This window comes from Puntigrus tetrazona, chromosome 2 (assembly GCF_018831695.1).
Source record: "Puntigrus tetrazona isolate hp1 chromosome 2, ASM1883169v1, whole genome shotgun sequence".
In the NCBI taxonomy this organism is placed as follows: Eukaryota; Metazoa; Chordata; class Actinopteri; order Cypriniformes; family Cyprinidae; genus Puntigrus; species Puntigrus tetrazona.
This window is the reverse complement of record NC_056700.1, coordinates 25,040,499-25,062,654: the sequence shown is the minus strand read 5'-3', so window position 1 is coordinate 25,062,654 and position 22,156 is coordinate 25,040,499. Positions and strand designations below refer to the sequence as shown.

The following is a 22,156-nucleotide window of genomic DNA, read 5'->3' as shown; positions in this document are numbered from 1 at the left end:
GTTGGAATCACCATTTTCATTTTTGGGTGAATTCAGCATATAAAAAAGGAAAAAAAAAAAAAAAACACAGATGAATATAATGGAAACTTGAAAAACCCGAACATGAATAAAGAGCATATAAATGAAGACAGTCAATACAGCAAGTTGGTTCACGTGGCTGAACAGTTTATTGGTAACCGTGAGATATAAAAGCAGCAGTAGGCCAGTGTGAGGTGCTTCTTTGGAGGCGAGAGGCTCAGATCTTGTTGAAGGCAGCGATGTCGACACTCTGGACCTATAACATAATGAGGAATAGATGTAGTAGTGGTCAAAATCTTAAAACAGTTTACAGTGTAATCACTGTGTCAACCTAAAAAAAAAAAAAAAAAAAAAAAAATGCCTAACCATAAGAAATAAAATCAATTACTCTTTTTTTTTTTTTTTTTTTTAATTAAATGTTTTAAATTGTCAATTTTTTTTTTTAAATTTCCTGATGACGTACTGCAATGCAGCAAACACACATTTTCAAATATTAATACATTAAAATCTGTATCTTACTGCGTTGAAAAAGAACTACAATATTAAAAATGTAAAATAAATGTGAATAAATTTTATCTATATAAAAGGTTTGCAATTGTTATTAATTTTCATGGCAACTTAATCTGTCCTAATTTTTTTATTAAAATTTCTGTTATGCAATAAATACATCTGTATTTATGAATTACAATAATTTTATAATACGTTTTACTATATAGAATGAGCTTTAAATTTTATAGTTGTATTTATTCTTTAGAATGAAAAAAATAATTCTTAACCATTTTTTTATGACAAATGTATTTATTTTTATTAAAGTTACTTAAAATGAATAAAAATATTTGCAAAGTACAATGTCTTTACACACTAATGCAAAAAACCCCAACTTGTATTTAATTTTCTTTATACAACATAGTTTTTATTTTGATTTTGGGGCGAAACATTCTCAGGTTCATCCTGCACTTACGTAGTCCTCAAATTTGGTGATCTCCTCTTCCAGAATGTCTGTTCCCACTTTATCGTCTTCTACCACGCAGCCGATCTGCAGCTTTTTGATGCCGTAGCCGACAGGAACCAGCTTAGAAGCTCCCCACAGGAGGCCGTCCATCTGTATGGAGCGCACGCACTCCTCCAGCTTCGACATATCGGTCTCGTCGTCCCACTGATCAATGAAAATACATTTGAGACTGAAGAATTACACCTGATACTCAAAGACTGTGAGAGCTGAAGGTCTCATACAGGTTTGACATCCAGCAGGATGGAGGATTTGGCGATGAGAACTGGTTTATTGGCTTTCCTCTGAGCATATTCCTTCACCCTCTCTGCTTTGATACGCTCTGCCTCCTCATCTTCCTCGTCGCTGCCAAACAGGTCAATATCGTCGTCTTCATCGTCAGCGCCATTGTGTTCCTCGACCTTGGGCTTCTGGACAGGAGCAGCCTTCAGATAAAACAATGTGCGTATGAACGACAGAAGAATTTGTTCAATGCATAAAGTTTAAGACGGCAAGGTCTCGCATCTACCTTTGTAACGGTAACACTCTTTGAAGCAGGGGCCTGGCTTTTTTCCAGGACAGCCATTCTAGACTCCAGTTTGGACAGCATGGCTCTCAGATCATCCACCACTAGAAAAACAACAACTCTGTTAATCGGCTTCAATGCAATCAGTAACTCAAACGGAAAGTTCAGTCAAAACTCAATTTAATTAACTAATAAGCCAAATAAACTAAATTGTACAAATCGCTAAAACAAAAATACACCATTTTCTTCATTGGACTAAAATTGTGAAGTTTTTTTAATTCAATAATTTAGTTCTTTATTTTAATGCCTTTAGAGTTATAGTTTGTTATTTTATTACAACAAGTTAAAACTAAATGGGAAAAAAAAGAAAAAAAGTTACTTAGGCAACTAACTGAAATAATATATCAAGATTTATTTTTATTTCAACATTTAAGTAACACGTTTTGCACAGATTGAGGGATGTTATTATATAGTAAACACTCAAAATATTAATAAACAATACAACAGCATATAATAAAACATTTATGCCATAAAAGACAAAATATTGTACAGCTAAACATAATTAGAAACAAAATATATATGTATAATAAAAAGAAACTTCCATGAATTTTTTGGACTAGATATCAACTTTTTCCTGTTGTCTCGCAATATTTGAAAATCTGATCACGAATACAACACCCAGACGTCATGACATGAATGTTGTCACTAAAAGTGCAATGCACACATGATCATCTAACTTAAAAGATGCTCAAATCATTTGTGCTGCATTCAGGGAAACGCACGCATTCTGACAACCGTTAACACAATCTGAGAAGCAATGACCTCCAGTCTCTTTGTCGCTGCAAATCACTGTTGTTTGTGAACACTCCTAAGGCAGCGCTGAACAGGCTTCATATGAAGAACTACCAAAGTGCTGTCTAGTTAGGCAATTCATTTGATTGTGGAACAGCCATCATGTCTGTCTGTATCTTCTAATAGGTACCTTTGTGCAGATTCTTGTTGTCCAGTTCCAGACTCTTCAGACGAGAGACCAGCTCGCTCTGATCCTCAGACTTGCTGGCATTCTGACTCTGCAAATCAGATGGAGAACTGAACGTTAGTGAATTATATCTCAAAGAGCTGACTGTTTAAAAACAAAACATGCACGACTGCAACTGCAGACACGCCAAAATAAAAAGAAAAGGAAATCATTTAAATGTACTTATAATATATTATGTTTCAAACTGTGAAAAAAAAAAAAAAAAAAGTAAGTTTCTACTCTAATTTGCATGCAGTTTAACGCTGGTGAAGGCTAGAACTTTGATATGGTGCAGGACTTTCATGCATTGAGTTTAGTGTCCGGACTGTTTTTGGAAGCGTCTAGCAGTAATGTGTGTATGATCCACGCCGCTCCGGACTCCATTCACATGCTTTTCACACAGACTCCAGGCTGAACCGCAGCACAGCACTTACGGTCTTCCTCTCCCGCGGTTTTTGAGTGCGAGCGTGCCCTTTACTACCCTGTAGAGCGGTCTTCACCTGAGAGATTCGCATTTAACCACCACAAGCAGAAAGCAAATCAGAGAAAGAGACAAAGATAAACTTCTAATGACAACAACAGAGTTGACAAAAAACAGAAAGCGGTCAGAAAAGAGATGCATGCACTGGCCCTCAAGTTTCTCTCTACACTTTAAATCAGTCCTTTAATTCCACACGTTGCACAGATCTTTTAAAAGTACAATATCAACCAAAAATTTAAGTTTGCTTAAAATAAACTAAACTAATAAACTAATAAAATAAAAATCCAAGATGTAGGCAAGTTTGTTTCTTCATCAGAACAGATTTGGAGAAATTTGGCGTTACATCACTTAAACTGTAACATGTTGCTTCCGGTCTGTAATGCATAAAACTGCTTCCTCTACTAAAAATAGAATGGTATAGACAAGATGAGTTTATCACTGGAGGAAGCCACGCTACGGACTGGTATTTTAGCCAGAAGCAATGGTTTTAAATCGTATCGTTTCTTACAAACACAGAGCTTTGGCTTCACAAAATGTTAACTGGAGTGGTGTGGTTTATCAGCTGTTTGGATTCATTCTGACGGCACCCATTCACTACGTTCCTATGATGAAACAAACTCATTTACTCATCTTAGCAAATTTTCGGGAGAACCATTCCTTTAATAAAAATACAGTCACAAAGACATTTTTTACAATTCATCACACCGCAAATATAAACATGCTAGCATACGTTTGCAGCGTGCAGAGGACAGCTCTGCTTGCTTGAACACAGAACATGTCATAAAAGCATAAACCACAAACACACACTAACATCCTCGGGCAACTGCACAGCAGCCTGCTTCCTCTTACAATATTAATGATGACAGATGAACACAAGACTGAAAACAACAGAGCGCGCATTGCGAAATGAACAGGCACATAAACGCAACCAAAAGATGCCATGCTGGGAAGGAGATCTTGCTAGACCTGCTCGGACTGATAATAAAACGTTTGAGGTGATCTCTGATTCTCAGTTAATGAATTTGAATTTTCTGAAGTGTCTAGTAAGCATATGCTTTGATGATGAGGAAGGTGTCAGGTAAATGCTGACAGAAGAACCAAATACTGCTGTATCAGTGAGAAAAGGCCGTGAGAGCTTCTGTGTGTTTTGGGAAATTTATTGAGCCTTTTAAGAAATTGGTGCATTGTTTTTTTTTTTCTTCCTTTGAAAATGAACACGCCAACTGGAAAAACCTTAAAGTAAAAATAAAATAAAGACATGATAAAAATTAAATGAGAAATTATAAAACCAAAACAAAGGTTGTACATATATAAAAGATATTAATGTAGTAATATTAATGTGATACTCGTAATGCATTAATATTATAGTCGCTTTGGACGATAGCGTGCGCAAAATGACCAAATGAGAAGTTCTGTTTAATCTGTCCGATGTGTTAAATTGAGACCAAAAAATAAATAAATTTGAGCAAAAAGTGAAAGATTTAATTTAATGTTACACTTCAAAACTAGTCACATTCAATCAGATGCATCATTCTCTGGGAAGAGATTCTATCAAAAGGTGTTTTTGTGAAAATTAAAAACACATCTAAACTAAATTGTTTACAAAATACAACCCACTGCCATTAGAGCTGGGCGATACGTTTTATCGTAGTATCTTTGCTGACACTATATTTAATATTTTGTGTTATATTTTTGAGTACTTCATTTTTACCTAACTGACATTGATTGACCAGCTATCAATATATGCAAATTATATATAGCATTTTAGAATAAGTAAAAAGTCATTTTAATCCTTTCAGGTTTACATTCAAATCCTAAACTAAACAAAACTGAATCTGCCAAATCAGCCACCACTCTAAATCCTTACAAAGTTCACAAATTGTGTACATGGCTTAGTAATCTCCATGTACAGTTTGCTAATCCATAACTACAGCTGATTTTTTCCCCTCCCTGTCAGGGGCACAGAGGGAGTTCTGTAAACATACTGAAATAGCACGGGGATATTTAAGGAGGGCGAGTGTTTGTACTGTAACTCCAGTCTCGTGGCTGATCAGCAGCTGAACTAAAAGCTATCCTGTCTTTCACCTCCAACTGAGCGTCATGAGCGTCATGAAGTGGAATTAAATCGGCCCTTCGAACTGGTCCCATGCAGGACAAGAGTTATCGAGCGTCAGTACTCACTCCAGTTAAATGCGCTTCAAAAGAAGATTACAGTACAGATTCAGTATGCTCCAATAATGAGATTTCTTTCATATTTTGGGGGCAGTACTCACTCCGGCTAGGGACTGCTGGATATTCTGTCGGGCTTTAGCAATGTCCTGCAGGATGGCACTAGCATCTTTCTCCTGGAAGGGTACAGCGGGTTAAAAAGGCCCATGTCAAACAAACCAGCAAGAGGCAGAGAGTGAGCATGCAAGCAAGCAAGCAAACAAAAACACACAGGTGCGTACAGAAGCGCCGTCAGTGCAGACTATTTAGCAGAGAAGCTTAAAGAAAAAGCAGACACCTGGAAAAACAGATGATAGATGGACGTACAGCAGCTGAGTAAACAGGACCTCATGCCTCTCCATGAGAATTCGGTCACCCTCATTCATTGAGACAACTACCAGGTTGTGTGACAACCCAAACGAGGACATTTTAGCCCCTCAAACTGTGCTTTGCTCTGACATCCGGGTCTGTAGGGGGCAGTACCTGAGACGTCTGAGGGATGCCGTTCATGCCCTCGTAGAAGCATCTCTCAGCCTCGTCGTATCTGGACTTGTCAAACCAGATGTTCTCCTGGGCGAGTCCCTGAAGTCCACTCATTGTGATGCTAAAAACACAAGAACAATAAGACGTGAGAGTCTGTGTGTCAAAGAGCAAGCATAGAGCTTTAGAAAAACACTATCCAATGCAAGTTTTTACTTTGTAATGCAATTCATTCAGGAGTGTGTAAAAAGCCTTAAACATACGCAAATAAGTCAAGCAGAGCAAGCCAAGCACCATCCATGTATATGAATGCATATATCTTCCATTATATTGCCATATACTGGATGCAGAAATGTTTATTTTCTATTAGTTCTCTTGAATTTAGATCCTTACAATTATAATAATTTCAATAAAGAAATTAGAGATTTTTCCACGTTCAAGTGTTTCAGTTTACATTATAAAATAATTAAAATAATAAAAAATTATAAAATAAATCAATTATCGGAATCTGGAACAGTTAAATGAGCCTGTTCCCCGTTTGCACTAAGATGTCGGCCTATTTTTCCAATGCGTTGATTCACACAAACTATTTAAACAGTTTTTAATTAATAGGAAAAACAAAACTTACTGAGCAAGGTTAAACTCTTGGCTTAATTATATCAGCTGCTAGGGCTGGGTGTTATACCGGTATTATGTTGTGCCATGATATGGATTTCACTATACCGTTTTATATTCTTGAATTTCAGTGAATGGACAAAAGATATATACATACACATCTATATCTATCTATCTATCTATCTATCTATCCATCCATCTATCTATGACAGAGAGAGAGATTTTGCATAGAAACACAATAAGCCTTTACATTTTGGCTGATATCTATTCCAAAACTGCCAACAAACTGTAGCATGATTTAAATCTAAAAGTCAGACCATTTTATGTTTTGCCTTAGATCCTGAAATCTTTTTTTTTTTAAGTTATATAAGGTTAAAGCACACATTTTGCCTTCAATTTAACTAAAAGGTCTTCTAGCATGTGGTTAATTTTTTTTCCTCCCCTCATATCGCAACATAATATCAATATCGTCTCGACAGTGGAAGATACCGTGATATGAATTTTAACTCATATTGCCCCTATCAGCTGCAACAGACAACCAGCTAAATAGCTAGTACCAGTAATTTCAGATGCTATCTGAGAACAAAGAACATAGACGCTCTAACTATAAACAAGCAAAAACGTTTCATGAACAATAACAAAGGGAATGTTTATTAGCTATATATTATTTTTGCATTAGTGGGTAAAATCTATTGAGATGCGCTGCATCTAGTATTCAAGCAAGTCAAAGAGCCCTTGTTGTGAACAAACCCTTTACTTATTCGTTGTGATCAAACCATTTCATTCTTGCCGTGAACAGGCCTTTACTGTCAAAGTCAGAAGTTATTGAAAATTATCAATTGAAGACTGCAAATGATCAATAGTAAACTTATACACCCCATAAAAACTTTTTAGTCGCAGAAAGAAAAAAAAAACAGGTCTTGCATTCACAAATTTGTAGAACGGTTATTTGTACTGATTGTTAAAGTCCATTCGACCACTAAAACGCCTTTCATTTGGTTTCTGCTGACACGGGCTGCAGACAATGGGACAGATTTTGCGTGCCAAAGCCCTCGGATTAGTTTCACGCCGATCAGCTTTCACCCAGCAGCCAATGGTGACACAAACCAGTTTGAGGCTTTTGGAAGGTGAAAAGTATTTAATAAAACCCACAAACAACTCACAAAAACACACCGTTCAATAAATGTTCCTTAAAGCCAACTGTCCCATGCCCCTAGACTAGCCATACTTGTCCGTTTTCTGAGGGGGGCGTTCGGTCTCAGAGAAGACCCTCTTCCTGTTACTTTTTGGGAGCTGCCGATCAGGTTCAGACGAGGAGCGCTGGTGCGTCGAACCCCGCTGCTTTTGACGCGAGGCATAAGAACGGGTGTATGTGTGGTTCTGCTCCTCTTGGGGTTGTTGTGCACCGTTGCGTTTAGCCCTGAAGACCAGGGTGCGGGGAATTCGATCTTTTGGGGAGGACGAAACCGGAGGTGTCCTGGTCCCTGCGCTCAACAAGGACTGATAAGCATCGTCGGCCTGCTCATATATGCTGCGGTTGAACCAAACTTTTTCTCCTCTAATGCCCTGAGAGGTCAGTTCCTGATGGAAACGACCTTCATCCGAACCCTGATTTTCAGACCGGGATGAACGAGTGCGCTTTCTCTTTCCGTCGTTTGAATTCGCAGATTGCTTGTCTGTTCGGGTTTAGTTTCTTCTTTGGCTTGAGACCCCTGCTGGTTCTCCATCCTCTAGCTCATTTACAACATATAAAGGGGAAAAAAGGCAGATGCTGAAGAACTAGTCTGAGCTGATTTTAGATGTAGTGGTTGACCGATATATCGGCCGATATTTGGCATTTTTTCCGAATATCGCATTGGCTGATAAATTTTTCTGTTTGGCCGATATGTTTGAGGTGGGACGTTTATTTTGACTGCGTCCCCGAGCACACAGTGCTCACATTCTCACTGCTTTTCACCACCATCATTTATTTCTGTCTATGGATATGAATAGATGAGTATATCTAATAATCACACAGAAATTTAAGAGTTCACAAAAAAGAATTATAATGATTGCTTTAATATTAGTAATAGAAAAGCATACGCAATACTTTCTCGTTTGCCATCAGCAAATACGCATTTATATCATTTAAACAAATCTTTGAATGACTAACGAACATTTAAATTCACAAAACTTGCAAACTTATTTAAATCTAGTTGAGATCTTGTGAAGTGCGTGTATCCTGATGGTGTCTTCTCTGCGTGACGGTCTGTGCGTGCGAATTAAATGCTAGAGACGCACGGTTAACAAACTTGTGATTTCAAATGATTCTGTGCTTTGTGTTTGCCCACTGTCATATTCATGTCATTTTCCTTGTGTACTTTGGCTTTATTTGGAAAATTAAAGAAAAGCATTCCCAAAGCACACAAACTACCCAGAATACCGAGTGCCCTGTTGGTTACAGTATTTACTTCCTTTATTAAAAATTTAATTTAACGTATTAAATATTTATTTGTGGAAAATACTCGTTTATACTACACATTTATATTTTAATTAATTTTCAAATTATCTCTAATTTCTTAAATATTAAAATAATCGCCCTAATATCGCCCACCCTGCTATCCCGGCATGAGCCTTTAAAAAAATAAAAATAATAATATATATATATATATATAATTTATATATATATATATATATATATATAATATATATATATATATATATATATATATATATATATATATATATATATATATATATATATATATATATATATATATATATATATATATATATATATATAAATATTTTTTTATAAAAAAAAAAAAAAAAAATATATCGGTCGACCACTAAATGTCAGGTGGAAACAACCAAGTGCATCCAGACTCTTGCAGAACAGCCAGTCCATATCAGCAGAAAACGCAATCTAACTGGTATTCATCAAGGGAACCAATAAAATTAGTGGACGTTTCAAATTCAGGCGGTATGTGCAGTCTGTTAAATTAAATTAAAATGAGGCAATTCGGTTGAGGTTTTAAACGACCTGTGATATCACTGGCTGTGAGGGTTTATATAAAAGTATCTGAGAAGAACCGATTTCAAAAATGCTGAGATGGTATTTTTATTCCATCTCCTTTCTGTGTGTTAATGCAGTGTTTATAAGCGCAATGCTGCTTTGTTTACAGCGGCAATAAGCGCCACCTGCTGTCTGAGAGTGAATCTGCGCTCTTTGGCAGGCTGGCTGCTGGTTTTTTTTCTCATGTTTTAATGTAGTATAAAGTCTGGCCATTCTGTTTTCGCTTCAAATTCAAAAGCCATACAAACAAAACTGAATCAAAAACTGGTCGTGCTGTTGATTATATCCTGAGCCGAGATGTGAAAAACAGACGTCCTGAGTATATGTTTCGTTGATATTTATAGTTTAAATGTCATACTAACTAGACCATGCTAACTTGCCAAAGCCTTGACTGAACCAAACGCTACACCAGCAGTTAAAATATTATCTATGCATGCTAATACTACACACGCTACATATACTGTAGTGTATATTAACTGCAATAAAAAAAAAGTGTTTCTACCCTTAGAGTAAATAACATGGGGTGAAGTCATGCCACAACTCAAGCTCAATCCAAACTCCTAAAGTACTCTAAAGTATACCAAGTATTCTTTAGTCTGAGAATCAAATCACATCACACCATGCGTCGCTTCGAACTCACCTGCTGAGGTGTTCAGACAAAACAAGCGTTGACAGACCTTTTCACCTTCCCTTTAACAAGGAGCATTTAACCATTACTAGGAGGATTGCAAAATGATCAAGCACTATCTTGTCTAGCACCAGTGGTCCACAAAAGACCATGCAAAACGTCCACAACCCTATAAAAGCACCGTTAGAAGTTGAAGGTTTTGCATGTAACTTACGGAAAACTTGCAAATGAAAGAATACGATATCGTCAACGCAATCTACCAAGAGCAGGGCAGATCAGCAAGTATCGCAACCGTGTCAAATGCAAAACGCGTTAAGACGTGGTTTTTGTGCATAAATTTTAATTTATTATGAGTGAAAAGTGAACGACATTTTATTCTAATAATCTCCTCATGTAAATATTGCAAATATGCAATATTTTCTGCTTGGGCACAATAATAACGGTCCACGCTTTTTCATACTAACACTTTAATGAAACCTGAGTAGTTTTAATGCTAAAAGAGGGCTTGTTAGTAAATCTGACCAGTAATTTGCCAATAATAAAGTTTTTTTTTTTTTATGAAAAGCCAGTGTACTTTGTTACAGTGTCAAGTGCTGGAGACAACAACAACAACAATAATAATATTATTAATTATTATTATTATTATTATTATTATTATACAAGTTTAAGATTTCATTGTCATCCCCATCAAGCAGTCTTTTTAATGCAAAAATGAAATATTATTTTACTATATTTTGTATTCATATAATTCCATCCAATTTACACTAATCTTCAAAACGTGAAATGATTATTCACCAAATGAAATAATGCTCGATTGACATATGCAATTTTTAAGGGGGACTGACACTGGCCCATAGGACACGAAGAACACACAAACAAGAGTAACACGTCTAACCCAGATTTAAACCAGCAGAGACCTGTAGGTCAGGATTAGATGACACACAGATCCGTTACAGATGCTTCATGTGATCCACCCCGTTTATGAACGCATGACACAAACACCGAAACTTCACGTGAGCGGTCGCGAAAGTTTTATAAACTCGTGAAAGTTTGTTTTCACTCGCGCGTGTAAACCGTGCGCGCGTGAGGAGCATGAAGTCCGGTCAAGTTCACATTTTGGCAGCGGATTAAAATTTTCACACGCAGCCACGTGGCGAGACACTGCCAGCGGAACACTTCAGCTGTAACACGACACGGGTTCAATATATTCACCACCATCGTGTTGGTGGAAACCAAAGTTTTACTTACTTTCGAAGAGTTTGATAAGCGACAAGCGGTTCGAGTCGAACTTCTCCACCGGACTCCCTTTTACAGAAAGAGACCGAGGAAACCGGGTAACGCGCACTTATAGCTGACAGAGGGATTTTTCTTTAAATGTCACTCTTCGTGTGGCACGATGCAATGCGGTACACACAATTTTAGTATGATAGTGTGGGTATTTATATTGGAAGTGTTGGTTTTTATCGTATACAACGAGTACAAATTTGTAAATGGTGTTAAAATACGGGCTTTTGAAAAAATATCACCCCCAGAACAGAGATGGTACATTCGGTTACGTTGCACGAAACATTCCGTCCTAACAGCTGCACATTAATGCGATTAATACAAGTCTATTATGCCAAACAAAATTATTTTATCATAACATTTTCATATCAGCATCTTTTATGAAGTTATTCTAATAAAGTTATAATTTAAATCTTATACATATACTTTTATAATCCGAATATTTTATATTATTATTATTATTATTATTATTATTTTTAGATGACTTAGAAGTCAAGACAAAATGAAACACAATCACGTTTTAAAAAAATATTCAAAAAAGATTTCATATCAATAATATTGAAAAAACCTGTTAAGCAGTTCAGCATATTTTGCATATTTCTGCATCTCAGAATGACACAGAATCATTGCATTTTTGTCGTTAGGACATATGCATTTTAAGTGATGCAAACGGAGTGGCCTTTAAATCCTTAAAGTTACTTAAAGTTTGGTTTCTACCAGGAGTGGGGTTCGAACCCACGAGGACATGCGTCCATTGGATCTTAAGTCCAACGCCTTAACCACTCGGCCATCCTGGTCTCCTTTGTAGTTAGGAGGGTCATTCTGGCACCACTGTACTTTTAACATTTTCATGTTCTCTTAATTCCCAAATATGTCAGCAATAATATTGCCTGATTAAAGTAGTTGTAGACATTTTTCCTTTGTCCTCAACATCCCTTTTCATGCTTTAAATTTAGTGAAGATAGATCATCAAAGTGAAAAGATAAAAAGATGAAAAGATCTGAGCTAAACAGGGTCTTATCAGAGTTGTTTGCAGTGAGGCGAGACACTTTAACCACATCTGAGGTGGTCTCTTATATGATTGGTCTCATGCTTTTACCAGAAGTAGAATGGTCATCTCTGAAATAGAAAGTAAATTATCCTTGATTATTGCCGCATTCTAATTTATTGATATGGACAAACCAGAGACAACATAATGCTCTATCTAAGCTGTTTATTACATTCAGGATCAACACGAGTCTGTGGCTAATACTATTTCTTAAAGCATAACTGATCAAATGTTTTTATTTTTGAGGAAGGTTGTGTGCTTGTTCACATTCTGGAATAAATCCAGCCTGAGACTAAACATTACACTACCCTCATGACTGAGCTCAAGCTTTTACCAGAAGAACACATTTACCGTTCAGCCAAACTGGTCCTGCAGAGATGCTAGAATGGTCATCTATGAAACAGAAAGTGAAGTATCCTTAACTATTTCCAAATTCTAGCTTATTAATGAGGACAAATCAGAAACAACATAATGCTCCGTTGAAGCTGTTGATTACATTCTGGATAATTGATAAGGACAAACCAGCAACACAGGGTTCTATCCAACCTATTGATTACATTCTGGATCAACACGAGTCTGAGGCTAATACTCAAACTAACATGAAGAAGCTTAAAGCTTGTACCAGGAGTGGGGTTCGAACCCACGAGGACATTTGTCCATTGGATCTTAAGTCCAACGCCTTAACCTCTCGGCCATCCTGGTTAAAAATCAAGCCTCATATGGTTATCTTTCAAACAGAAAAACGTAAAGGAAAACCGCTAATCGTAAAGCATAACTGATCAAATGTTTTTATTTTTGAGGAAGGTTGTGTGCTTGTTCACATTCTGGAATAAATCCAGCCTGAGACTAAACATTACACTACCCTCATGACTGAGCTCAAGCTTTTACCAGAAGAACACATTTACCGCTCAGCCAACCTGGTCCCGCAGAGATGCTAGAATGGTCATCTATGAAACAGAAAGTGAAGTATCCTTAACTATTTCCAAATTCTAGCTTATTAATGAGGACAAATCAGAAACAACATAATGCTCCGTTGAAGCTGTTGATTACATTCTGGATAATTGATAAGGACAAACCAGCAACACAGGGTTCTATCCAACCTATTGATTACATTCTGGATCAACACGAGTCTGAGGCTAATACTCAAACTAACATGAAGAAGCTTAAAGCTTGTACCAGGAGTGGGGTTCGAACCCACGAGGACATTTGTCCATTGGATCTTAAGTCCAACGCCTTAACCTCTCGGCCATCCTGGTTAAAAATCAAGCCTCATATGGTTATCTTTCAAACAGAAAAACGTAAAGAAAAACCGCTAATCGTAAAGCATTGTTAATTAGGATGGCCATATTCTAGTGGATTGATCTGAGTGGCTTTTCAGACTATTAGATGTTCATAAAACAATGTTTTTACCTTTGGGAAAGGTTGTGTGCTTGTTCACATTCTGGAATAAATACAGCCTGAGACTAAACATACTAACCCCACGAGTGGTCTAAGCTTTTACCAGAAGAGGGGTTTGAAAACACAAGCAAATTCATCCATTGAATTTTAACAGATTTACCGTTCAGCCACCCTGGCCCCATAGACATGCTAGAATGGTCATCTCTGAAATAGAAAGTGAAGTATCCTTGAATATCACCACATTCTAGCTTATTGATAAGGACAAACCAGAGACAACATAATGCTCTGTTTAAGCTGTTGATTACATTCTGGATAATTGATGAGGACAAACCAGCAACACAGAGTTCTATCCAACCTATTGATTACATTCTGGATCAACACGAGTCTGAGGCTAATACTCAAACTAACATGAAGAAGCTTAAAGCTTGTACCAGGAGTGGGGTTCGAACCCACGAGGACATTTGTCCATTGGATCTTAAGTCCAACGCCTTAACCTCTCGGCCATCCTGGTTAAAAATTAAGCCTCATATGGTTATCTTTCAAACAGAAAAACGTAAAGGAAAACCGCTAATCGTAAAGCATAACTGATCAAATGTTTTTATTTTTGAGGAAGGTTGTGTGCTTGTTCACATTCTGGAATAAATCCAGCCTGAGACTAAACATTACACTACCCTCACCACTACTGAGCTCAAGCTTTTACCAGAAGAACACATTTACCGTTCAGCCAACCTGGTCCCGCAGAGATGCTAGAATGGTCATCTATGAAACAGAAAGTGAAGTATCCTTAACTATTTCCAAATTCTAGCTTATTAATGAGGACAAATCAGAAACAACATAATGCTCCGTTGAAGCTGTTGATTACATTCTGGATAATTGATAAGGACAAACCAGCAACACAGGGTTCTATCCAACCTATTGATTACATTCTGGATCAACACGAGTCTGAGGCTAATACTCAAACTAACATGAAGAAGCTTAAAGCTTGTACCAAGAGTGGGGTTCGAACCCACGAGGACATTTGTCCATTGGATCTTAAGTCCAACGCCTTAACCTCTCGGCCATCCTGGTTAAAAATCAAGCCTCATATGGTTATCTTTCAAACAGAAAAACGTAAAGGAAAACCGCTAATCGTAATTAGCATAACTGATCAAATGTTTTTATATTAGATGAGTTTTTACCTTTGGGAAAGGTTGTGTGCTTGTTCACATTCTGGAATAAATCCAGCCTGAGACTAAACATTACACTACCCTCATGACTGAGCTCAAGCTTTCACCAGAAGAACACATTTACCGTTCAGCCAACCTGGTCCCATAGAGATGCTAGAATGGTCATCTATGAAACAGAAAGTGAAGTATCCTTAACTATTTCCAAATTCTAGCTTATTAATGAGGACAAATCAGAAACAACATAATGCTCTGTTGAAGCTGTTGATTACATTCTGGATAATTGATGAGGACAAACCAGCAACACAGGGTTCTATCCAACCTATTGATTACATTCTGGATCAACACGAGTCTGAGGCTAATACTCAAACTAACATGAAGAAGCTTAAAGCTTGTACCAGGAGTGGGGTTCGAACCCACGAGGACATTTGTCCATTGGATCTTAAGTCCAACGCCTTAACCTCTCGGCCATCCTGGTTAAAAATCAAGCCTCATATGGTTATCTTTCAAACAGAAAAACGTAAAGAAAACCGCTAATCGTAAAGCATAACTGATCAAATGTTTTTATTTTTGAGGAAGGTTGTGTGCTTGTTCACATTCTGGAATAAATCCAGCCTGAGACTAAACATTACACTACCCTCATGACTGAGCTCAAGCTTTTACCAGAAGAACACATTTACCGTTCAGCCAACCTGGTCCCGCAGAGATGCTAGAATGGTCATCTATGAAACAGAAAGTGAAGTATCCTTAACTATTTCCAAATTCTAGCTTATTAATGAGGACAAATCAGAAACAACATAATGCTCCGTTGAAGCTGTTGATTACATTCTGGATAATTGATAAGGACAAACCAGCAACACAGGGTTCTATCCAACCTATTGATTACATTCTGGATCAACACGAGTCTGAGGCTAATACTCAAACTAACATGAAGAAGCTTAAAGCTTGTACCAGGAGTGGGGTTCGAACCCACGAGGACATTTGTCCATTGGATCTTAAGTCCAACGCCTTAACCTCTCGGCCATCCTGGTTAAAAATCAAGCCTCATATGGTTATCTTTCAAACAGAAAAACGTAAAGGAAAACCGCTAATCGTAAAGCATTGTTAATTAGGATGGCCATATTCTAGTGGATTGATCTGAGTGGCTTTTCAGACTATTAGATGTTCATAAAACAATGTTTTTACCTTTGGGAAAGGTTGTGTGCTTGTTCACATTCTGGAATAAATACAGCCTGAGACTAAACATACTAACCCCACGAGTGGTCTAAGCTTTTACCAGAAGAGGGGTTTGAAAACACAAGCAAATTCATCCATTGAATTTTAACAGATTTACCGTTCAGCCACCCTGGCCCCATAGACATGCTAGAATGGTCATCTCTGAAATAGAAAGTGAAGTATCCTTGAATATCACCACATTCTAGCTTATTGATAAGGACAAACCAGAGACAACATAATGCTCTGTTTAAGCTGTTGATTACATTCTGGATAATTGATGAGGACAAACCAGCAACACAGAGTTCTATCCAACCTATTGATTACATTCTGGATCAACACGAGTCTGAGGCTAATACTCAAACTAACATGAAGAAGCTTAAAGCTTGTACCAGGAGTGGGGTTCGAACCCACGAGGACATTTGTCCATTGGATCTTAAGTCCAACGCCTTAACCGCTCGGCCATCCTGGTTAAAAATCAAGCCTCATATGGTTATCTTTCAAACAGAAAAACGTAAAGGAAAACCGCTAATCGTAAAGCATAACTGATCAAATGTTTTTATTTTTGAGGAAGGTTGTGTGCTTGTTCACATTCTGGAATAAATCCAGCCTGAGACTAAACATTACACTACCCTCACCACTACTGAGCTCAAGCTTTTACCAGAAGAACACATTTACCGTTCAGCCAACCTGGTCCCGCAGAGATGCTAGAATGGTCATCTATGAAACAGAAAGTGAAGTATCCTTAACTATTTCCAAATTCTAGCTTATTAATGAGGACAAATCAGAAACAACATAATGCTCTGTTGAAGCTGTTGATTACATTCTGGATAATTGATAAGGACAAACCAGCAACACAGGGTTCTATCCAACCTATTGATTACATTCTGGATCAACACGAGTCTGAGGCTAATACTCAAACTAACATGAAGAAGCTTAAAGCTTGTACCAGGAGAGGGGTTCGAATCCACGAGGACATTTGTCCATTGGATCTTAAGCCCAACGCCTTAACCTCTCGGCCATCCTGGTTAAAAATCAAGCCTCATATGGTTATCTTTCAAACAGAAAAACGTAAAGGAAAACCGCTAATCGTAAAGCATAACTGATCAAATGTTTTTATTTTTGAGGAAGGTTGTGTGCTTGTTCACATTCTGGAATAAATCCAGCCTGAGACTAAACATTACACTACCCTCATGACTGAGCTCAAGCTTTTACCAGAAGAACACATTTACCGTTCAGCCAACCTGGTCCCATAGAGATGCTAGAATGGTCATCTATGAAACAGAAAGTGAAGTATCCTTAACTATTTCCAAATTCTAGCTTATTAATGAGGACAAATCAGAAACAACATAATGCTCCGTTGAAGCTGTTGATTACATTCTGGATAATTGATAAGGACAAACCAGCAACACAGAGTTCTATCCAACCTATTGATTACATTCTGGATCAACACGAGTCTGAGGCTAATACTCAAACTAACATGAAGAAGCTTAAAGCTTGTACCAGGAGTGGGGTTCGAACCCACGAGGACATTTGTCCATTGGATCTTAAGTCCAACGCCTTAACCTCTCGGCCATCCTGGTTAAAAATCAAGCCTCATATGGTTATCTTTCAAACAGAAAAACGTAAAGGAAAACCGCTAATCGTAAAGCATAACTGATCAAATGTTTTTATTTTTGAGGAAGGTTGTGTGCTTGTTCACATTCTGGAATAAATCCAGCCTGAGACTAAACATTACACTACCCTCATGACTGAGCTCAAGCTTTTACCAGAAGAACACATTTACCGTTCAGCCAACCTGGTCCCGCAGAGATGCTAGAATGGTCATCTATGAAACAGAAAGTGAAGTATCCTTAACTATTTCCAAATTCTAGCTTATTAATGAGGACAAATCAGAAACAACATAATGCTCCGTTGAAGCTGTTGATTACATTCTGGATAATTGATAAGGACAAACCAGCAACACAGGGTTCTATCCAACCTATTGATTACATTCTGGATCAACACGAGTCTGAGGCTAATACTCAAACTAACATGAAGAAGCTTAAAGCTTGTACCAGGAGTGGGGTTCGAACCCACGAGGACATTTGTCCATTGGATCTTAAGTCCAACGCCTTAACCTCTCGGCCATCCTGGTTAAAAATCAAGCCTCATATGGTTATCTTTCAAACAGAAAAACGTAAAGGAAAACCGCTAATCGTAAAGCATTGTTAATTAGGATGGCCATATTCTAGTGGATTGATCTGAGTGGCTTTTCAGACTATTAGATGTTCATAAAACAATGTTTTTACCTTTGGGAAAGGTTGTGTGCTTGTTCACATTCTGGAATAAATACAGCCTGAGACTAAACATACTAACCCCACGAGTGGTCTAAGCTTTTACCAGAAGAGGGGTTTGAAAACACAAGCAAATTCATCCATTGAATTTTAACAGATTTACCGTTCAGCCACTCTGGCCCCATAGACATGCTAGAATGGTCATCTCTGAAATAGAAAGTGAAGTATCCTTGAATATCACCACATTCTAGCTTATTGATAAGGACAAACCAGAGACAACATAATGCTCTGTTTAAGCTGTTGATTACATTCTGGATAATTGATGAGGACAAAGCAGCAACACAGAGTTCTATCCAACCTATTGATTACATTCTGGATCAACACGAGTCTGAGGCTAATACTCAAACTAACATGAAGAAGCTTAAAGCTTGTACCAGGAGTGGGGTTCGAACCCACGAGGACATTTGTCCATTGGATCTTAAGTCCAACGCCTTAACCTCTCGGCCATCCTGGTTAAAAATCAAGCCTCATATGGTTATCTTTCAAACAGAAAAACGTAAAGGAAAACCGCTAATCGTAAAGCATAACTGATCAAATGTTTTTATTTTTGAGGAAGGTTGTGTGCTTGTTCACATTCTGGAATAAATCCAGCCTGAGACTAAACATTACACTACCCTCATGACTGAGCTCAAGCTTTTACCAGAAGAACACATTTACCGTTCAGCCAACCTGGTCCCGCAGAGATGCTAGAATGGTCATCTATGAAACAGAAAGTGAAGTATCCTTAACTATTTCCAAATTCTAGCTTATCAATGAGGACAAATCAGAAACAACATAATGCTCCGTTGAAGCTGTTGATTACATTCTGGATAATTGATAAGGACAAACCAGCAACACAGGGTTCTATCCAACCTATTGATTACATTCTGGATCAACACGAGTCTGAGGCTAATACTCAAACTAACATGAAGAAGCTTAAAGCTTGTACCAGGAGTGGGGTTCGAACCCACGAGGACATTTGTCCATTGGATCTTAAGTCCAACGCCTTAACCTCTCGCCATCCTGGTTAAAAATCAAGCCTCATATGGTTATCTTTCAAACAGAAAAACGTAAAGGAAAACCGCTAATCGTAAAGCATTGTTAATTAGGATGGCCATATTCTAGTGGATTGATCTGAGTGGCTTTTCAGACTATTAGATGTTTATAAAACAATGTTTTTACCTTTGGGAAAGGTTGTGTGCTTGTTCACATTCTGGAATAAATACAGCCTGAGACTAAACATACTAACCCCACGAGTGGTCTAAGCTTTTACCAGAAGAGGGGTTTGAAAACACAAGCAAATTCATCCATTGAATTTTAACAGATTTACCGTTCAGCCACCCTGGCCCCATAGACATGCTAGAATGGTCATCTCTGAAATAGAAAGTGAAGTATCCTTGAATATCACCACATTCTAGCTTATTGATAAGGACAATCCAGAGACAACATAATGCTCTGTTTAAGCTGTTGATTACATTCTGGATAATTGATGAGGACAAACCAGCAACACAGAGTTCTATCCAACCTATTGATTACATTCTGGATCAACACGAGTCTGAGGTTAATACTCAAACTAACATGAAGAAGCTTAAAGCTTGTACCAGGAGTGGGGTTCGAACCCACGAGGACATTTGTCCATTGGATCTTAAGTCCAACGCCTTAACCTCTCGGCCATCCTGGTTAAAAATCAAGCCTCATATGGTTATCTTTCAAACAGAAAAACGTAAAGGAAAACCGCTAATCGTAAAGCATAACTGATCAAATGTTTTTATTTTTGAGGAAGGTTGTGTGCTTGTTCACATTCTGGAATAAATCCAGCCTGAGACTAAACATTACACTACCCTCATGACTGAGCTCAAGCTTTTACCAGAAGAACACATTTACCGTTCAGCCAACCTGGTCCCGCAGAGATGCTAGAATGGTCATCTATGAAACAGAAAGTGAAGTATCCTTAACTATTTCCAAATTCTAGCTTATTAATGAGGACAAATCAGAAACAACATAATGCTCCGTTGAAGCTGTTGATTACATTCTGGATAATTGATAAGGACAAACCAGCAACACAGGGTTCTATCCAACCTATTGATTACATTCTGGATCAACACGAGTCTGAGGCTAATACTCAAACTAACATGAAGAAGCTTAAAGCTTGTACCAGGAGTGGGGTTCGAACCCACGAGGACATTTGTCCATTGGATCTTAAGTCCAACGCCTTAACCTCTCGGCCATCCTGGTTAAAAATCAAGCCTCATATGGTTATCTTTCAAACAGAAAAACGTAAAGGAAAACCGCTAATCGTAAAGCATAACTGATCAAATGTTTTTATTTTTGAGGAAGGTTGTGTGCTTGTTCACATTCTGGAATAAATCCAGCCTGAGACTAAACATTACACTACCCTCATGACTGAGCTCAAGCTTTTACCAGAAGAACACATTTACCGTTCAGCCAACCTGGTCCCGCAGAGATGCTAGAATGGTCATCTATGAAACAGAAAGTGAAGTATCCTTAACTATTTCCAAATTCTAGCTTATTAATGAGGACAAATCAGAAACAACATAATGCTCCGTTGAAGCTGTTGATTACAATCTGGATAATTGATAAGGACAAACCAGCAACACAGGGTTCTATCCAACCTATTGATTACATTCTGGATCAACACGAGTCTGAGGCTAATACTCAAACTAACATGAAGAAGCTTAAAGCTTGTACCAGGAGTGGGGTTCGAACCCACGAGGACATTTGTCCATTGGATCTTAAGTCCAACGCCTTAACCTCTCGGCCATCCTGGTTAAAAATCAAGTCTCATATGGTTATCTTTCAAACAGAAAAACGTAAAGGAAAAACGCTAATCGTAAAGCACTGTTAATTAGGATGGCCATATTCTAGTGGATTGATCTGAGTGGCTTTTCAGACTATTAGATGTTCATAAAACAATGTTTTTACCTTTGGGAAAGGTTGCGTGCTTGTTCACATTCATGAAACAAGCTCACAATACTCGTTCTTGAACGATTTGTTCATTTTGAACGAGTTGCCTCTGGAAGTGAATCATTCAGTCGCGGATGCGCAACATTCTATTGGTTCGCCTCGAGTCTTCGGGCTTGAGTCCTTGTTTTGTCATGTGACAGCATTGGTTAGAAAAACTAGTCTTAGAAATGGGTGCAGTCATTATTATTATGTTGATGATTTACAGTATTATGATGCGTTTCTGGTATAAAATTGTTTAATTTCTGTCTAGGTTGTTCTTTTACATAACAATGAATGCTGTAATAAAGAGAATAAGCAGTTGGATATGCTTTAATTTCTATCCATATGATGGGGAAATGACTGGAAAAAAGACATACCGATCATTAGAACGAACATCGTTGTTATGAATTTATGTTTGCTTTTTTAAATGTTGTTGTGTTGTGCACTACTGGGAAAGTAGGAATTGGTCAAATCTGTCAAATATCATACATTAAGTACAAATATAATTGTATGCGACAAATGTGAATGTTTGTTAATTTGTTTTAAGTTTTCTATTAGCTGCTTCTCTTTAAGCACTGGAACCCAATAATTTCTGCTTGGGATGGGTGACAAAATCACACAACATAAATGTCTTTTTATGAACCTTCACTTCCATTTCAACCTGGCTGTGCAATTTTAAAGAGATATTCAACAAAGAACGAAAACTGTGCCAACCAATCCGGGTCTTCCCTACAAAATCCCTAGAAACGGCTCAG

At 37.6% G+C, this 22,156-nt stretch overlaps 1 protein-coding gene and 15 non-coding genes across 26 annotated transcripts; all 16 read right to left on the bottom strand.

Annotated features, from left to right (window-relative positions):
• Window positions 1-144: 144 nt before the first annotated feature.
• eef1da (eukaryotic translation elongation factor 1 delta a (guanine nucleotide exchange protein)) lies at window positions 145-11,385 on the bottom strand. 11 transcript variants are annotated; one of them, XM_043265084.1, is made up of 11 exons: window positions 11,266-11,370; window positions 10,030-10,079; window positions 7,563-8,068; window positions 5,723-5,843; window positions 5,305-5,376; window positions 2,985-3,050; window positions 2,515-2,602; window positions 1,536-1,636; window positions 1,252-1,452; window positions 980-1,174; window positions 145-274 (listed from the first exon to the last, which is right to left on the bottom strand). In XM_043265084.1, the coding sequence occupies exons 4-11, from the start codon at window positions 5,834-5,836 to the stop codon at window positions 236-238; spliced, it is 876 nt and encodes a 291-aa protein (XP_043121019.1). In that variant the 5' UTR covers window positions 5,837-5,843; window positions 7,563-8,068; window positions 10,030-10,079; window positions 11,266-11,370; the 3' UTR covers window positions 145-235. The 11 variants fall into 11 exon arrangements, with proteins under 11 accessions (XP_043121019.1, XP_043121011.1, XP_043120993.1 ...); XM_043265076.1 differs by having other exon boundaries at window positions 7,563-8,064; XM_043265058.1 differs by lacking the exon at window positions 7,563-8,068.
• A 630-nt stretch (window positions 11,386-12,015) lies between these two features.
• On the bottom strand, window positions 12,016-12,098 carry trnal-uaa. Its single transcript has one exon. It is a non-coding gene; the product is annotated as a tRNA-Leu (tRNA).
• Window positions 12,099-12,968: 870 nt separating this feature from the next.
• Window positions 12,969-13,051, bottom strand: trnal-uaa. Its single transcript has one exon. It is a non-coding gene; the product is annotated as a tRNA-Leu (tRNA).
• Window positions 13,052-13,522: 471 nt separating this feature from the next.
• Window positions 13,523-13,605, bottom strand: trnal-uaa. Its single transcript has one exon. It is a non-coding gene; the product is annotated as a tRNA-Leu (tRNA).
• Window positions 13,606-14,175: 570 nt separating this feature from the next.
• On the bottom strand, window positions 14,176-14,258 carry trnal-uaa. Its single transcript has one exon. It is a non-coding gene; the product is annotated as a tRNA-Leu (tRNA).
• A 474-nt stretch (window positions 14,259-14,732) lies between these two features.
• On the bottom strand, window positions 14,733-14,815 carry trnal-uaa. Its single transcript has one exon. It is a non-coding gene; the product is annotated as a tRNA-Leu (tRNA).
• A 490-nt stretch (window positions 14,816-15,305) lies between these two features.
• Window positions 15,306-15,388, bottom strand: trnal-uaa. Its single transcript has one exon. It is a non-coding gene; the product is annotated as a tRNA-Leu (tRNA).
• Window positions 15,389-15,858: 470 nt separating this feature from the next.
• On the bottom strand, window positions 15,859-15,941 carry trnal-uaa. Its single transcript has one exon. It is a non-coding gene; the product is annotated as a tRNA-Leu (tRNA).
• Window positions 15,942-16,511: 570 nt separating this feature from the next.
• On the bottom strand, window positions 16,512-16,594 carry trnal-uaa. Its single transcript has one exon. It is a non-coding gene; the product is annotated as a tRNA-Leu (tRNA).
• A 1,028-nt stretch (window positions 16,595-17,622) lies between these two features.
• trnal-uaa lies at window positions 17,623-17,705 on the bottom strand. Its single transcript has one exon. It is a non-coding gene; the product is annotated as a tRNA-Leu (tRNA).
• Window positions 17,706-18,176: 471 nt separating this feature from the next.
• Window positions 18,177-18,259, bottom strand: trnal-uaa. Its single transcript has one exon. It is a non-coding gene; the product is annotated as a tRNA-Leu (tRNA).
• A 570-nt stretch (window positions 18,260-18,829) lies between these two features.
• Window positions 18,830-18,912, bottom strand: trnal-uaa. The gene has a single exon. It is a non-coding gene; the product is annotated as a tRNA-Leu (tRNA).
• A 471-nt stretch (window positions 18,913-19,383) lies between these two features.
• Window positions 19,384-19,465, bottom strand: trnal-uaa. Its single transcript has one exon. It is a non-coding gene; the product is annotated as a tRNA-Leu (tRNA).
• Window positions 19,466-20,035: 570 nt separating this feature from the next.
• trnal-uaa lies at window positions 20,036-20,118 on the bottom strand. The gene has a single exon. It is a non-coding gene; the product is annotated as a tRNA-Leu (tRNA).
• A 471-nt stretch (window positions 20,119-20,589) lies between these two features.
• On the bottom strand, window positions 20,590-20,672 carry trnal-uaa. The gene has a single exon. It is a non-coding gene; the product is annotated as a tRNA-Leu (tRNA).
• Window positions 20,673-21,143: 471 nt separating this feature from the next.
• trnal-uaa lies at window positions 21,144-21,226 on the bottom strand. The gene has a single exon. It is a non-coding gene; the product is annotated as a tRNA-Leu (tRNA).
• Window positions 21,227-22,156: the final 930 nt, after the last annotated feature.